Raw genomic sequence first — 17,084 nt, 5'->3', positions numbered from 1 at the left:
ATAAAAGACAACTATCTTCCCTGGGTCACCTATAGAGCACCCCTATGATTCCCAGCTTGACAGTGAACAACGAAGGAGGCCTTTGTGTCCTGAACCTTACAAGTCTCACCATTCTTATGGAAACAGCTCTGCAGCCTGTCTGCCACACACATTAGAGGCAGCAAGTGGGTTTCAATCTGGTGCACATCAATGGGACAACACACAGTCACCATTACTCACACATCAGTATGTTCCATTCTTACTCGGCAACTTACTTCTCCACTGTCTGCTCAACAAACACATGTTAGGGGAGAATTACATGCTTTGGCATAGGACTTCTGGTCCTACAGATTCTTAGGGAAAAGAACAAGAAGCAAATTAAAAAACAAGAGGGAACATAAAGTCCAGTTTTTAGGCCTTTCACTCTGAAAATATGGTGATCTTTTATAGAAGTTTTGGTTTCTTTAAAAACTCAGTTATGTCATGCAAACATGTTTTTGTTTTAATCCCAGGTATGGGACATGGGGCTGCTCCAGTTTGTCCACAGCTGATAACAGCCTCATGAGAGGGCACGTCATCTATCAGCAGGAGACTTTCTCCTGTGGGGCTGTGGTGTCTGCCAGCTGGAAAGCATCTTGTGTGGACTCTGAGAGTCCATAGAGAAGGAGGAAGGAGGGCTTGAGAAGAATGCTTGAGGAGGCAGGCGGAGGAGGAGGAGGAAGAGAGGCTGTGGCTGCATTTGCTGTTGCTGGCTGACTATCCTGGCAATGAAGACTGGACTTGCCCCCAAAAATCAATGACCCTAGACAGCAGCAAATAGCCAAAGAGAACTACGTCCCTTCTCCCCACTGATCTTTCTCATCTTACCTGTGCGGGGTGTTGTAAAGGGATTGGGGAGGGAGAAAGAGATATAAGAAACCAAAGTAAAATAGAGACTTTAGACAAGCAAAAAGCTACAATCTGGGTGGTGATGATGGCGAGTAGGCACTGCCCTTTCATGTCTGCCGAGAGAATCTTTGAGACAGGCTCAATGGAGGGTGCAAACACTAAGACCAGCCCCAAAGAACCAGGCTCTTGTAGAATAAAATGAAACCAAGTCACTGCCAGATGAAAATTCAATACTTGGGTAGAATGCAATAGTAACCTATCACAATCAAACTTCCTAAGACTATTCCCTTTATTGTGTCACATGCCTTACACACATGTACCCTCCTGGTACTAGAGTATACTTAAGTGACCACAGAGTTTTGTGGGGAGTCAGCCCCAGGGATCCCCTTCACCTGCTTTGAGTATCTGACCCACAGCAGCCTCCCCTGTCCTTACCATCATCTTATCACCCCGTCTGACGGTTCGAGCGCCCAGCCTCTCACCACCTCTTATTCAAGTTGCTACTGCCTAACATTGTATACACACAGAAAACCCAAACGGGTTACAGCCACCTTCATGAAACACCCCAGATGACAGAACCCAAGCAAACAGCCATCTTACAGAAGAGGAAAGGACAAGCTGGAGGGTACATCTTGAGAAGCCACTCACCATTAAAGCTGTGACTATTTGGGGGCATGTACGCCACAGCAAACTCTTCTTTTCTTTATTGAGCGAGCATTTTAGTAGTAGGCTGAGTAGTCTAATGGCACACAAAGTAACCTGGAAGAAAAGGGAGGGGGACGTCAGCACAGGAATAACCAGTCCCTGAGAGACGCCCCCAAGAGGAGACCCTCTTACTGTACTGACATGATAGAGCAGAGCCCTGTTATTGGGGACAGGGACAAGGCCTGGTCAAGGTTGAGTGTTAAGAGCGAGGACCATCTTTTACATGTGCACTGACAGGAGGCAATGATGCTGAGTATAACTCCAACAAAAACAGGGCCTTTGGGGAACATCTCACTAAAACCAGGCACAAAACAAAATTGGTCTGAGTCAGCAAGCTCAGTGAGGGACAGAATGGCCTAGTCATAGACCCCATTGTGCTAAGATGCTGTCACATCTTCTTTATTCTACAAGAGCCTGGTTCTTTGGGGCTGGTCTTCTACCATCAAGAACTACAGAAGAGGTAGGTGGCAGTGTGCACCTTTAACCTCAGTACACGCAGAGGCAGGTGGATCATCTGAGTCTGAGGACAGCCCGGTCTACAGAGCAAGTTCCAGGACAGCCAAGGCTGTTACACAGAGAAATCTTGTCTTCAAAAACAAACAAAACAAAAACAATAAAGTAAACAAGGGGAGCTGGAGAGATGGCTCAGTGGTTAAGAGCACTGGCTGCTCTTCCAGAGGCCCTGGGTTTGGTTCCTGGTGCCCACACTGTGACTCAGAACCATCTAACTCCAGTTCCAGGGTCTCCGTTGTTCTCTCCTGACCTCCGCAAGCACAAGGCATACAAAAGGTGCACAGATACGCATGCAGGCAACTACCCATAACACACAGAATAAAAATTAAAACAAAACAAAACTACGTAAGGAAAGGGTTAAAGGAATTATGGGTGAGATGTTGTGAGGGCAGATAATGCTTTTTTTTCTAATAAATATAGATATTTATTTATTTTTGAGACAGGGTTTCTCCTGGACTCCCTTTGTAGACCAGGCTGGCCTCGAACTCACAGCGATCCACCTGCCTCTGCCTCCCGAGTGCTGGGATTAAAGGCGTGCGCCAATTTTTTTTTTTTTTAATTTATGTGCATTGGTGTGAGGGTGTCAGATCTTGGAGTTACAGACAGTTGTGAGCCGCCATGTGGGTGCTGGGAATTGAACCTGGGACCTTTGGAAGAACAGGCAGTGCTCTTAACCACTGAGCCAACTCTCCAGCCCCCAGATAATGCTTTTAAACTAGAACATAAGCATCTCTTCTTTTAATATCCATTTTAAACTCTTTTAGTATTTCTAGCCAGGTGGTGGTTGTGCACACCTTTAATCTCAGCACTTGGGAGGCAGAGGCAGGTGGATCTCTGTGAGTTGAAGGCCAGCCTGGTCTACAGAAGGAGTTCCAGGACAGCAAAAACTACATAGAGAAACCCTGTCTCGCAAAACCAAAAATAACAATGATGACGACGACGATGATTCCAACAAACTATGGTAGATGAAATGAACTAATGGATTTCTACATATGGTCTCTCTCTATATTTATCATCTCATATAATAAGATCACACATTTGTAATTCTGAAGAAATTCTCCTGTGAAGAATAAGAACTCTTCAGCAAAAGTTAGACAGACTACAACTGGGCTCCTCTCCCAAGCTCCTGCTCTGCCTCTTCTCTGTCAGCCAAATTTATCTATTTAGTTTTAGGGGTTTTGTTTTTGTTTTTTGAGACAGGGTTTCTCTGTGTAGCCCTGGCTGTCCTGGGCTGACTTTGTAGACCAGGCTGGCCTTGAACTCACAGAGATCTGCCTGCCTCTGCCTCCTGAGGGCTGGGATTAAAGGTGTGCACCACCATGCCCGGTTTCTACTTAGTTTTATAAGTAACACAAAATTTCAAACAATCCTTCCTTCCACCTGGAGTGAACACCACCCCAGGCCTACAACACAAAAAGAAGATGTGCACCTGCAGCTCTGACCTCCACGCCTGAGAGATGTCCAGCCCCTCGAGAACAGACTGCAGCACCATCCCAAAGTGCTCTGTTGTCCCAGCCTCAAACATGTGGGTGAGCAGGGCTCCCAGGTGAGGCTCAGCGTCCTGAGTGACTGGAGCAGGGATGCTTGGACCTGCAGGAAAAGAGGCCTGCCTGATGACAGTGAACTGCAAAGCGGCCGCACTAAGGACACCATACAGCTCTGGAACAGCACAAAACCAAGTACGGTGAGGCCAGAACGGTGCTCATTGTGGCACCTCTCTCCTACCCAGAGCTGCACCTATACACAGGGTATGCACACACAGAGTGCCAGCACACTCGGGTTAGCTCTGGACCACAGCAGACTGGTGACTGTTACTTTTTATCTTTCTATCTTCCTTATACAATTAGTATTGGTGAAGAAGTGGGGTATTTTTAAATACCAAGACGTGGGGAGTGGGGAGCCAGACCAACCCTAGACTTTCTTAGCAGCCCGGTTAAAAGGACAAAGTGAACTGTAAGTTCTATGTTCTTGTCCACGAGTGGACTTGGCAAGGCCAGAGTAGAGCTGGAGCTAATGCCTCAAAAGTCAAAGTTATAGGTTCTGGGCACCCAACTCTTCCCCCTGGGCTGTTATCAGTCCTAAAGCAGATGTGTCTGAGGTATCCCATGTTCTCTTTGCCAACACTGTCTAACTTAGCTCTCTTCTGGACTTGGCCACCCACCCACACCCACAGATAGTATATATGACGCTGCACTTCTTAAAAACTTGCTTGGCATAAATCATTAGCTTATTCAAGACCTCCTGGTCCCAGCCAGTCCTTTTTGTCTTCTCTGTTTCTCATCCTCAGTTTTCCCACTCAGTACCTCACTGTTCAAGTCACCCAGCAATGTTGAAAAGATAACAAGAACCTTGATATTCCTGGGACTGTCGATTAGGCCCAAAAGCTGTATTCTGGAACTTCCAGGGTATTCTGGTCCACAGTCCTACAATGAAGCTGAAGGCAGGGTATTCAAGGCCCTTCAACACTGACCTGTACATCCTCCCATGTGTTCTGGTGCCACACACTGCCACAACACCTTCTACCTCTCAGTCTGTGTTACTCACAATCAGGACAGAGATGAGGCTCTGACTGATGAAGTCACAGGCTCATGTTCCAGCCCCCAAGTTGCTCATCATTAAGCTAACAGATCAGTAAAGATGCCTGTCATTGGCAAATAAAAGGACAAAGAACCCAAAGAAGAGCCTCTCGAGGACGGCTTACCAACCCTTGCCTGGCTGGACTTCATGGCCACCTGCACTTGGCTTACCCTCTAGGCCCAGTTCCACACTCAGGTTGGGTTTCTGTATCCCATATTCTCTCCTCTTCAGTCTCTATAGATGCTTGTCAGTTAATGAAGCCCAAATCAGCCAGAGCAGAGATAGTCCTATATAGAAGACCAGCTCTAAAGCTCTGGCTTCCGCAGTTCCACTAAGGCATCTATTGCCTGAAAGCACTCTTCATAAACGCTCCTGCTTATAAAATGCCCCCTTAGTGGCACTGGAGGGCAGGGGCGCCTCCACAAGCTGCTGTATTGCTACCTTTCAGTTCTTCAAAGCAACCTTCGTGTTCCCTTTCTTTCCCAGTGCCTTGGGCCTCTCCTTACTTGGTACTTCCTCCAGACTGCTCACTACTCCAGCACATCACTAGACATTTTGATGGTTCAGATGTGTGAACAATGCTGGCTTCACTGTATCTGAGGCTCTGTCCCATAGCTCTTAAGTACTACAGGTCCAGGGATATAAAAGTAAGGCTTAGAACTGCCTCATTCAGTAGAGGGAGGGAAAGCGGGTACAGAAGCTTCTGTTTATCAAACTGACAGCAGCCATAGCTTCAGATGTCAGCTGCCATCCTAAGACACTCACCTGGAATGCTGTCACAAGTTTTAACAACAAATTTGATGCTAGTCCCACTATAAAGGAAGCACCAATCCCTGAGTTATTAAACAAAAAGACAGACCATCACTTCTGGGTTTTCAGTTCATCCACACTTGACTCCCAGACAGAAGGCCACTGACAGGGAGGCGGCAGCAGCACTGCTCACTTCACCCTGCAGCTGGCTGTGGCTTCAGGCCCTCACAGGCCCACCTTGCAGCTGGCTGTGGCTTCAGGCCCTCACAGGCCCACCCTGCAGCTGGCAGTGGCTTCAGGCCCTCACAGGCCCACCCTGCAGCTGGCAGTGGCTTCAGGTCCTCACAGGCCCTCACAGGCCCACCTTGCAGCTGGCAGTGGCTTCAGGCCCTCACAGGCCCACCCTGCAAGTGGCTGTGGCTTCAGGCCCCCACAGGCCCACTCTGAAGCTGGCAGTGGCTTCAGGCCCTCACAGGCCCACTCTGAAGCTGGCAATGGCTTCAGGCCCTCACAGGCCCACCCTGCAGCTGGCTGTGGCTTCAGGCCCTCACAGGCCCACCCTGCAGCTGGCTGTGGCTTCAGGCCCTCACAGGCCCACCCTGCAGCTGGCAATGGCTTCAGGCCCTCACAGGCCCACCCTGCAGCTGGCTGTGGCTTCAGGCCCTCACAGGCCCACCCTGCAAGTGGCTGTGGCTTCAGGCCCCCACAGGCCCACTCTGAAGCTGGCAGTGGCTTCAGGACCTCACAGGCCCACTCTGAAGCTGGCTGTGGCTTCAGGCCCTCACAGGCCCACCCTGCAGCTGGCTGTGGCTTCAGGCCCTCACAGGCCCACCCTGCAGCTGGCTGTGGCTTCAGGCCCTCACAGGCCCACCCTGCAGCTGACAGTGGCTTCAGGCCCTCACAGGCCCACCCTGCAGCTGGCTGTGGCTTCAGGCCCCCACAGGCCCACTCTGAAGCTGGCAGTGGCTTCAGGCCCTCACAGGCCCACCCTGCAGCTGGCTGTGGCTTCAGGCCCTCACAGGCCCATCCCGCTGCAGCTTCTCTATGGGATAAACTCAGCACTCTCTATTCAGCACATACTTTGCCGCCTGTGATATGTACTGACTGGATACAAGAGGACATCAGGCCTGTTGATCTTCGTCTACTTTAGGGAGTGACTCTACTTAATATATGCTTTTATGATTTTATTTATGTTTCATTTTGAAACTTTGACCTGGAAATTGCTATGCAGACCATGCTAGTTTCAAACTTAAAAGAATTCCTCCTGCCTCTGCCTCTAGCATGCTAGGATTAAAGGTATGCCCTGCCAAAAAGAATAATTTTATACTGTATTTGTTTGTTTAACATTAATATTTTAGGTATTTCTAAATAATCTTCATAGCTATTTCAATGGCCACACAGGAATCCCTAGCCCTTTGATCTATATGACCAGGTGTCAGTTTTATACAGGAAGACGTCAGCTCTCTCACTAGTCTGTGTCTGAGGTTTTAGCTGGCCTCAAAGGGTGATACCTCATTAACATAGATGACACCAGGAAAGTCTATTTTACTATGCACATAAGTTATTGACCACATTGAGTTGGTGTACTGAGGAAAGCAGATTTTATGTAATTTTCAAAGTTAATCTATAGCTCTATAGACCTGATCCAGAAGAGTTTCTCCCAGTGAGATGATCCGTATGAGTTATCTGTGGCCAGAACAAATTAAAGGCCAAAAACAGTAACTCAAAACCATGAATGGAGGTTGGAGAGATGGCTCAGTGGTTAAGGGCACATAACTTAGTTCACACAGAATATCCAAATTAAGTTTCTAGCGTCCATGCTAAAAACAAATGTATAACTTACAAATGTGTAACTCCAGCTCCAGAGAATCAGCAACCCTCTTCTGGATTCTACAGCTATCTGCACCCACATGTGCACAAACCCACACATATAAATATAATTTAAAAAAAAATTCTGGATGTGGAATTCAAGATGAGCCAGGTCTGCATAAGGAGTTCCAGGCCAGTTATGACATAGTAAGACCTTGCCTCAAACAAACAAACAAACAAACAAAGCATGAATGTACACAAAACAATCCCTAAAACACGAGAGGCCCTGAGAAGCCTAGAAGGGTACACTGTACATAGGGAAGGGAAAGCTGGAAAGGTGACTGCTTACATGGGCCAATATAGAAAGAGGAAATGGGGCTGGAGAGGTGGCTCTGAGGTTAAGAGCACTGACTCCTCCTCCAGAGGTCCTGAGTTCAATTCCCAGCAGCCACATGGTGGCTCACAACCATCTATAACGTGATCTGATGCTTTCTTCTGGCCTGCAGGTGTACATGCAGGCAGAGCACTGCATACATAATAAATAAATATTTAAAAGAAGAAGAAGGAGGAGGAGGAGGAGGAGGAAGGAAAGAAAGAAAGAAAGAAAGAAAGAAAGAGGAAATGATGCCCAGATGCATGTCTGGGGGGCAAACTTTCTCCTGTGGTACCTTCTAAAGCTGCCAGGCATCACTCAGTTCAAGACAGGAGGCCCAGCCAGTTATGATGGGACTTACTGGACATAACGGTAGGATATGTGAAGAGATGGAGGCACATGACTCATAGGACATGAAGCATGGTAACCTGGCCATGGAGTCCCACTGACTTAGGCCTGAATCACAGAATCAGCTCAGAAAAAAAATACTTTACTGGGGCTAGAGAGATGTCTCAGTGGCTAAGAACACTGGCTAAATATCCAGAGGACCCAGGCTTGATTGCCAGCACCCACATGGCTGCTCACAACCATCAGTAACTTCAGTTCCAGGGGATCTGACACCAGCCTCTGGTTTGAGGGCCCCAGGCTTATACATGGCACACAAACACGCATGCAGGCAAAACACCCATCAACAAATTTAAAAACAAGCAAAAGCATGCCTTACCTGTAAGAACTTTCCGCACAGAATAAAAGATGGACACAAAAACAGAGTTCTCCTTGGAATGGAGCTCTGGGGCCAAAAGGAACAAGGTTAGAAATCGCAAGGCTGCCTGGAAAGCCTGAGTAGTCTCCGCCAGGGCTGGCAGCTCCTCCAGCAGCTGAACGTAGACATCTTGGTAAAGGGTCGCGTGAGAAAGCAGGGTTCTGTCTGTGTCCACCACCTGGGCAATTCTGTCCTGTCCTTCCCTGAGGTGCTGGCTCAGGTCTACTTCTAAAAGTGTGGGGACAACTGAGAGGAGGACTGAAGGCAGGCGGCGGCCTGTGGTCCCGGGCACTAAGCAGAGCTGCAGCATGCTACCCATCTGCAGCATGGCCTGCTGCAGCAGCTCAGGTAGAGCTGCCGGTGCCTCCAGTAGCTGCCTCCGCTCCTTAACACAAGGCCCCAGACTCTGACACAACTTGGTTAGAGCCATTAGAAGCAGCTGCCTGCCCCGAAGGTTCTGGATTTTCAATTCTTTGCTGGAAGCTCCCTTAGTATACCTTGAGAGGAAGGCAGTGATTTTTCCAAAATTGAGCACCAAGCTCAGCTTTACTTGGCTAAGCATGTGCATTAGCTGTTCCAGGAACGCCCCTGACACCTGAAGGAGCTGCAGCCAGGCAGGGTCATCCTCCCTAACCTCACACTCAGCACTGGCTTGCAACAGTGAGGTCAGCACGACCTCAAAGACGTCACTAACATACATGACCCTGAACACAGAGCGGGCATTCCTTCCCCTCTGCAGAGCGCTGAGGAGCTGGTAGCATGTCACCAAGAACTGGAGGGCTCGTGGACGAGAGCAATGCCCTACTGTGGAGACAGCCATGGAGAACACCAGGAAAAAAAGATGCACATGGTAAGATGGCAAGAGGCTGTCCAGGCGAAGGGTAGAGATGACTTCCAAGAGCTCCAGGAGGCCTTTGAGCTGCTCTTCGTCCAACTTGATAGGAAAACCACTCTTGACCATGGATAGAAAATTCTGGGCAATTTCTCCTCTTGTTTCTATACCTTCAGGTCCAACTTTTGCCAGTTTGGTTTCCCAGTAAGCCGTATCTGTGTGGTAGTCCTTTTTGAGAAGCCAGGGGAGCTGCTGACTAATAAGACGCACATCACTGTGAGCACCAGAGCACAGAATGCTAGAACAGTTTGCAATGATACACATCAGGAAGGCAGAATGGAGGGACTGCATCTCCGGAAAGAGAGGGCTGTGAAGGAGGGCTGTGGATACTTTCTCAAGCGTGATGTGTGCTTCACTGTGTGCCAAGTTTTCCTGGGCTTTACTTGCTGGTAAAGTTCTTAGTAGGACAGTCGCCACGTATCTCACATCATCCAAACAAAGGTAGGGTATTAAAACTGTGAGGTTTGATACGATCAAATGCCAGTGTGCTGCAGGATATGTGGACTCATCCACTGTTGACACCTGCCCATCCCAAGCAGCTGCTGTCTTCTGACTTAAACAGTCTCTGCTAGAGTCAAGAATGTAGGCAGCGTCACACCTCAAGGTCTGAAGGGCTTCTTTAGACTGCGATCTAGTCTGCATTAAAGTCCTTTTCACTCTCTGAAGGTACAGCTGCTCAAGGCAGAACCTACTGAGAGATCTGGACCGGTCTACACACTGTTCCACCTTCTTCCAAAGCTGTGTTTCCACACCTGGTAGCAGCAAAGGGAGGTCTGAGACATCCAGAGCAGCCCCAGCTATGGGCCCAGCCAGAGAACAGTACTGCCTGCAGTGTAAGCTGAGGGTGGTGTCCACCTGAGCCCAGGTGAAAGACAGTAAGAGTGCAGAGTCACTCACCTTCTGCTGCCACAGCTCAGGCTCTGAGCTCCAAAGGTCCAGGAGAAGGCCCAAAAGGGGCTTCACAAGCTCCTTCAGCATCTTCCCCATTACGCACTGTGTCCGTCTGACGACGGGCAGAGGCATGCTATCGTCTAGACTGCGCATGTTGACCATGATGCAGTGTAGCAGAGAGCTCAGGGACAGTGCCTTCAGAGCCGTGTCAGGGTCACTCTGCAGACAGGGCATGACTAAAGACTGGAACTTATCTAGTACAAGGGACCACGTATCCAGGATCTGACCCAGTGGCAGCTCCAAGAGGCATGCACAGAGCGCGGAAGAGGGGCCTGAGGCAAGCAAAGGCTCCCGAAGTGCCTCAGCAGCTGGACGGCAGATCACTCCCAAAACCTCCTCAAACAGCTGTGGCACCTGTCGGAGCTTGGCATATGTCTGGAAGACAGTGTTAATAAGCACTTCCTGGGCTTTTTTGGCCCGAAATTCTGTTACTTCTGCATCAATCCAAGCTGAAGACAAGAGGTCATCCAGGTCTGGCTCTAAAATCAAATGATTCAGAGACATCAAAATCTTGAGGCAGCGAAACCAAGCTGGCACGGGTGCTTGTGAATGGTTCATCAGCAGCTCAGCCACACGGCGGTAGAAGTGGAACTGTGTCTCCCCATGCCGGATCCTGTCAGCAGCCACATTGTAGATGTTGGCGGTGGCCACGGAGTTGAGCAGTTGTTCTACAGCTAGAAGCTCTGTGGTCCAATCTGATAGGGATGGGGCTTCCATCTGCCCCTCCTGCAGGTGTGACATCTGCAAGCAGTCAAACAGCCTGGGGAGAGCCTGAAAACAGAGAAACTGGTTTTCTTCCTTAAGGTATGAATCTAGAAAGAGTCTATACAACAAGGACACTGAGCTGGCCACAACCAATGTACGGAGGTCTGACTTGACATAGCCAGGCTCCACCAGCCTTGCAGTCACTGTTTCCATTGGAGTGACAAGACTCTTCAGAACCCCTATCTTCACGTTCCCTTGGTGCTGTTCCAAGAGCTCCTCTTTATAGGACGAGAGTAAATCATTTCGAAAAATACCGCCTTGAAGCACAGTGTCAATCTTACTCCTGATATCTCGGCTCAGTGTCTGCTGTAGCTGGCCCTGACCAGCCTGCGTCCATGTGCCCCCCAAAAGCAAGTGTCTCAGGACTAGGCAGGGCTGGAGGAGGTAGCTGGTCATATCCCCAAAGACACGCCTGGGATTGGCTTGCTGATGCTGAAGTCTGAGGTAATGGTCCAGGGCCAGATGGATGACCTCAAACAGCTTGGCTATCGTGGCTCCCTCTGGCTGTCTGCAGGCTGACCAGCAGAGCTGGCTGAGCAAGGCCACAATCAGCTCTGGTTTGGCTGTATAGATGACAGCAAGGGCAGGTGCTGAGAGGATGCCCTGGCAGCAACTCAGGATGGCACAGATATTCCTCTGGGATCCTGAAAGTGAGAACTCTGATATTCTCTCATTTATGATCTGAGTATTAGGAAAGAAAGAAAGAAAGAAAGAAAGCTCATGACTACCCAAAGCCACACCTACTCAGAAAGTATCAACAATCAATCACTCCTCTCCCACATTTGACGAGAAGCACCCAGGTTCTTCTACCTCTAACGTGAACCCGACACTTAATGCATCAATAAAAGACAAAGTGTCTGTTCTAATCCGTTCACACATCCATCTCCTGTCAGTATCCACTCTGAAAAGGGTTAGTGCCTTTGTAAATTTGCCATCCAATTCCAAAAGGCTGGGCTTTGCAAAGCTTAAAAGTCAATTTTTCTTCTTTTTATTTATTCTTCTCTCATACAATACATGCCAATTACAGCCTCCTCTCCTCTCATCCCAGTTCCCCCCCACCTCCCTTTCCCCCAGATCCGCTGCTTCTCTGCTACCCTCAGATAAGCTTTCGGAGGTGCTAAGCTATTAGCAACAGCATGAAACAATCATTATTTCCACTCAAGTCAGTACTGGCTTTTTTAAAGTTGCAGCAAATGTGCTGGATCCTAAGATGTCCACATATCTCTAGATACTTTATAATATAGCTGGTCAATTAAAAAACCTTTTTCATACTTAGACCCCAAAGCATAATCTGTTCAACTTGTATATGTGTCCTAATATTTTATATAAGCATAAACATACATTTCAAAGCTTTAAGCATCATTTAGGTGTGCACCACCACCACCACCTGCTTAACCATCATTTCTTCAGTGCACAGCTCTTCCTGATCTTCCAGCCTTGCCTTGAAGGGCACCTCAGAACGACCCCATTATTTAGAAGTGTCACAGGCAGCTTGTCTACCTGTTCTCTGTTCTGTTCCATCTGTGGGGCTCTGGCTGGATAGCTCTGCCACCAGCACATGGAGGCTGCAGTCCCAGCGCTGCTGCTTCCTACTCATGCGATGGTCAGCTGTGTCCTTCTGCCCTCTGAGCCTGGTATGTACTAAATGCTCATTAGTGCTGGTTTTAAGAGAATCCCTAGTATTATGGCAAAACACTGTTTTGACAATAAAGTTGACTTTTGTGATTTTAGTAAAACACCTGAGATAATTCCTTTCCATATTTTGATCTCTGATCTCCCTTCAGAAATTGCAACAAGTGTGTGCGTGTGTGTGCGTGTGCGTGTGTGTGTGTGTGTGTGTGTGTGTGTGTGTGTGTGTGTGTGTGTATGTAGTTATAATATGTTAGCTACTTTTTCCAGTCAAAAAGTAATCAAGTTGGGCTCTGATGACACACAAATGTGTTCATAGGCCAGGCATGGCAGGCCATGGTTGTAATCCCAGGACTCAGGAGGCAGAGGCATACAGATCTCTATGAGTTCAAGGCCAGGTGGTCTATGTAGAAAGTTCCAGGACAGCCAGGACTACATAGAGAGACCCAGTTTAAAAAACCAAAGCAAACCTTTTTTTGGATACTATTACTACTTCCTTCCTCTCCTTCCCCTAAACTGGAATCTCACATATATTCACATAATTGATTCTGAAACAAGTTTAAGCAGCACCAAGAAATTAACAAAAACGCACATAACATACCCACTATTTACCTTGACAAGGGAAATCTGGAGATTTACCGTCTTCCCATTCTTCAGGAGATTCTGCAGTTTTCTGCTGTGTAGAATGTTATCTACATAGACCCAGAGCCTTTCAACAATATCTTCCTGCAGTTCAAGTTTTTTCTTATAAAACGCAACCAATGACTGTCTTGCCCAATCAAGTAAAACCTGGATTTGTAGAAAACATACTATGTAAATGAACCTCTTACATGAGAGAAAGATTTAACATTACAGGGACACCCAGCCATGACCAAATTCTATTACAAGAAAAACAAAAGCAACTTCCCGCTAAAACGTGTCTGCAGTGTCAGCTCTACTGAGGCTGAGGCAGGAAGAGCACCTCAGTCTACAAGTTCAGGAAGAGACTGGGCAACATAACAAAGTCTTACTTGAAGCACGGAGGCTAAACATGGCCGCACACAGGGCTAATATCAGTGCTTGGGCAACTGAGGCCAAAAGACGCTGACGCACCAGCGGCGTGAGATGTACAGTGAAAGCACTGTCTTCATCCTCACTTCTGCTAATGGTACATGATAATATATGTTTTGAAATCTTGAAATGTTTATTAAGGAATAAAAAAGAAAAAACAATAACATCTTCATCTGGAGCCAACGAAAGGTTCAGTGGTCTTTCCTAAGAGAAAAATGAACGTCCACAATGACCACAGAAGGGATTACACATGTAAATCAAATGGCAACGAGGGACAATTCAAGAAAAAAAGGAATGAGAGTCAGAACACTAGGACAAGTGTGCTGACTTTCCCAAGACATATGCAGAGAGTGTGTGTGTGTGTGTGTGTGTGTGTGTGTGTGTGTATATATATACACATACATATATATATATAATTTCTAAATCTACTTCATTCAGGAGACAGACGAGGCAAACCGATGCACAAGGGCTTTATGAGGAAGAGGGCTGTATACATGCTGTTTCCATTACTGCAGCTAGAACTGACAAAAGCTGAGGCTCCAGCTAGTGACTGAGGCTAAAAGGACCAAGCCTGCCAGGATCACCCTTTTGACTCACGTTGTGCAGCGCTCACCAGGGTGCCAGGACGACTCAGTGTGTGCACTGGCAGGTGTGCCACTGTTGTGCAGACACTGTGCATTTTGATACATCCTGCAGGGCCTCCTCGGAAGCCAGCACTGGGATGCAGGCCACGAGCTTGTCATCCTGCTTCAGTTGTGTCATCTACTCTTTAGCCACAGAAGCTTAAATAATAGAACAACGTTGTGCTTGGTACCTATCTATTTCTGGCTTGGTCGCATGCAAAGACTAGCACTTCCCAGCCTTTAACATAGCAAACTGAAAGATCTCACTACTTCTTCTTAACTGACATGATTTTTAACTTCCAATGAAGTTCCTTTTCTAATCTTTTAAATAAATGCCAATATCTAAGTTGTACATGTAGTAATTTTAGATCATAAAAATGTAAGCTTTACATTAAATGTACTTACTTGTTCTTTATTTGGTAGAAAGCACTGATGGGAAATCCAAGCAAAGTGAGCTAGTTTTAGTTTATCTTCCCAGGACGTTGTCTTGCTTTTAAGTTTAAAGGAAATGCCAGAATAAATAGCAGCCATTGCTACACGTCTCCTACAATTAAAAAGAAAGGAGGAGTATTACAATATGGCCTAGCCAAATAGGCATCAGAAAATAACAATCATCTGAAAAAGAAAATATGTGTACGTGTCTGAGTGTGTGCATGCAAGACCCCAAGAAGGTAAGAAGGCATCAGATCCTTTGAGACTGGAGTACAGACAGTTGTGAGCCAGCCACCATGTAGGTGCTGGGAATTGAACCCAGGTCTTCTGCAAGAGCAGCCAGTGCTCTTAACTGCTGAGCCATCTCTCTAGTCCCTCACTATATACTTTATTGAGCACAACTGGGAAGCAGAGACCAGCCAAGAATACACAGTAAGATGCTATCTCAAACATATAGTCAATTTGAAACTGGATTTCAAGCCGGGCGTGGTGGCGCACGCCTTTAATCCCAGCACTCGGGAGGCAGAGGCAGGCGGATCGCTGTGAGTTCGAGGCCAGCCCGGTCTACAAAGTGAGTCCAGGATGGCCAAGGCTACACAGAGAAACCCTGTCTCGAAAAAACCAAAAAAAAAAAAAAAAAGAAAAGAAAAGAAAAGAAACTGGATTGCAGCAAAAGCAGACAGATGATAGATCATAAATACTTCTGCTGGGATCACACATCACACACTGAACAGAATGATAGTCACCATCTGTGACTTAAGACTGAGATGCTCCAGCACATAGGTTCTAAAATGTGTATGTATCAGGATCGGCATTATCAAATAACAAATAGGCAGGCAGTACAGTACTTGAAGAAAGTAATGTTTCTTGGGGGGGGGGGAGATCAGGTGTTGTGCCTGAGGAAATGGCCCAGCAGCTGAGAGCACTTGTTACTCCTGTGGAGAGGCAGAGTTTGGTTCCTAGCACCCACGAGGCAGCTCACAGACATCTGTAATTCAGTTTCCAAGGGCTTCTGCCCCTTCTAACCTCCCCACGCTGCTGCATGCACGCCATCAGACAAGACGAAAGAAAGACAGAAAGAGGCATTCATTTTAACAGAAATGCGCTATTTCTAGTGTGACAGTATCTTCTCACACAGAGCCCTACATTACACTACAAAACATACACAATTTAAAAAAAAATGTGATAATACAATAAAATCCTAAGTAACCAAGGGAAAGCAAAGCTTTTGAGTTTCTTTCTTTCTTTCCTTTTTTTTTTTTTTTTTTTTTTTTTTTTTTTTTTTTTTTTTATACAGGATTTCTCTGGGTAGCTTTGGCACTTTTAAGTATCTTAAAAAATCATTGAGGAAGCTGGGCGTGGTGGCGCACATCTTTAATCCCAGCACTCGGGAGGCACAGGCAGGTGGATCGCTGTGAGTTCGAGACCAGCCTGGTCTACAAAGTGAGTCCAGGATGGCCAAGGCTACACAGAGAAACCCTGTCTCGAAAAACCAAAAAAAAAAAAAAAAAAAAAAAAAAAAATCATTGAGGTAAAGAAATGACCATACTGCTGTGTCGGGGACGAGGATGTGCGCTGTGGAGGGCTTACTGCATCCCTTCCCGTCCTGGGATTAGCTCGAGGGTCTAGGGCAGCCGTTCTCAGCCTGGGGGTCGCGACCCCCACATGTGTGGGGCGGAGGGGAAGGGTGTACATCATGTATTTACGTTACCCTTCATAAGAGTAGGAAAGTTACAGTTACAAAGGAGCAACGGAATAATTTTACGGCTAGGGAGTGGGTGGGTGGGAGGTGGAGAGAGGCTCAGTGGTTAGGGTTACCCACCGCTTCTCCAGAGAACCCAGGTTCGATTCCCACACCCGTCACTGTGGCTCACAAGCACCTGTGACTCCACTTCTAGACCTGACGCCCTCCCCTAACTTCTGCGGGTGCGCAGAGATACGTGCAGGCAAAACACTCCTACGAATAATATCTTAACCGAGAAGAAGAGGGTTCTAGATTGATACCGTCAAATCCTATTACCCCGGATCGGGGTTCCCTGGGGTCCGGGCTCTTTCAAGGAGGGCTCCCCTACCCCTAAGACCCCTCAGATCGGGGCGCTCTGAAGTGGGTCTCCCTCAGATCGGAGGTCCCTCAGAGGCGGGAAATCCCTCAGGCAGGGCTTCCCCAGCGTCAAGTCTCTCCAGCGGGGTGCCTGGATCCTCCACACTGGCGCCCCGACCGGAAAAAAAAAAACAAAAAAACCAACCGCCCCAAACTCCTCAACCCGGCGCTCACCTGGGACCTCGGCGGCAACTAACTTACACGTGACGGGGGCGCTTCCGGCAGACGTTGACGCCAACGGCTCGGGGCGGGGCGGGGCGGGGCGTCACGCAGACATCGCTAGA

At 47.7% G+C, this 17,084-nt stretch overlaps 1 protein-coding gene across 4 annotated transcripts in view; it reads right to left on the bottom strand.

Moving 5' to 3' along the window:
* Positions 1 to 17,053, bottom strand: part of Urb2 (URB2 ribosome biogenesis homolog) — a 134,613-nt gene extending 117,560 nt beyond the window's left edge. For 2 of the 4 annotated variants that reach the window (XM_051168550.1, XM_051168552.1), the window contains exons 1-6: positions 16,975 to 17,053; positions 14,673 to 14,808; positions 13,207 to 13,383; positions 8,319 to 11,646; positions 3,515 to 3,675; positions 1,516 to 1,626 (exon numbers count right to left, since the gene is read on the bottom strand). In XM_051168550.1, coding sequence (XP_051024507.1) covers positions 1,516 to 1,626; positions 3,515 to 3,675; positions 8,319 to 11,646; positions 13,207 to 13,383; positions 14,673 to 14,798 — 3,903 coding nt within the window. In that variant the 5' untranslated portion in view covers positions 14,799 to 14,808; positions 16,975 to 17,053. Of the gene's footprint in view, positions 1 to 1,515; positions 1,627 to 3,514; positions 3,676 to 8,318; positions 11,647 to 13,206; positions 13,384 to 14,672; positions 14,809 to 16,243; positions 16,262 to 16,974 lie in introns of those variants that run through there. The other 2 variants (XR_007833179.1, XM_051168551.1) reach the window with 2 other exon arrangements.
* Positions 17,054 to 17,084: the final 31 nt, after the last annotated feature.

This window comes from Acomys russatus, chromosome 26 (genome assembly GCF_903995435.1).
Source record: "Acomys russatus chromosome 26, mAcoRus1.1, whole genome shotgun sequence".
NCBI lineage: Eukaryota > Metazoa > Chordata > Mammalia > Rodentia > Muridae > Acomys > Acomys russatus.
Note: the sequence above shows the minus strand (reverse complement) of the source record. Positions and strands in the feature narration are given on the sequence as shown.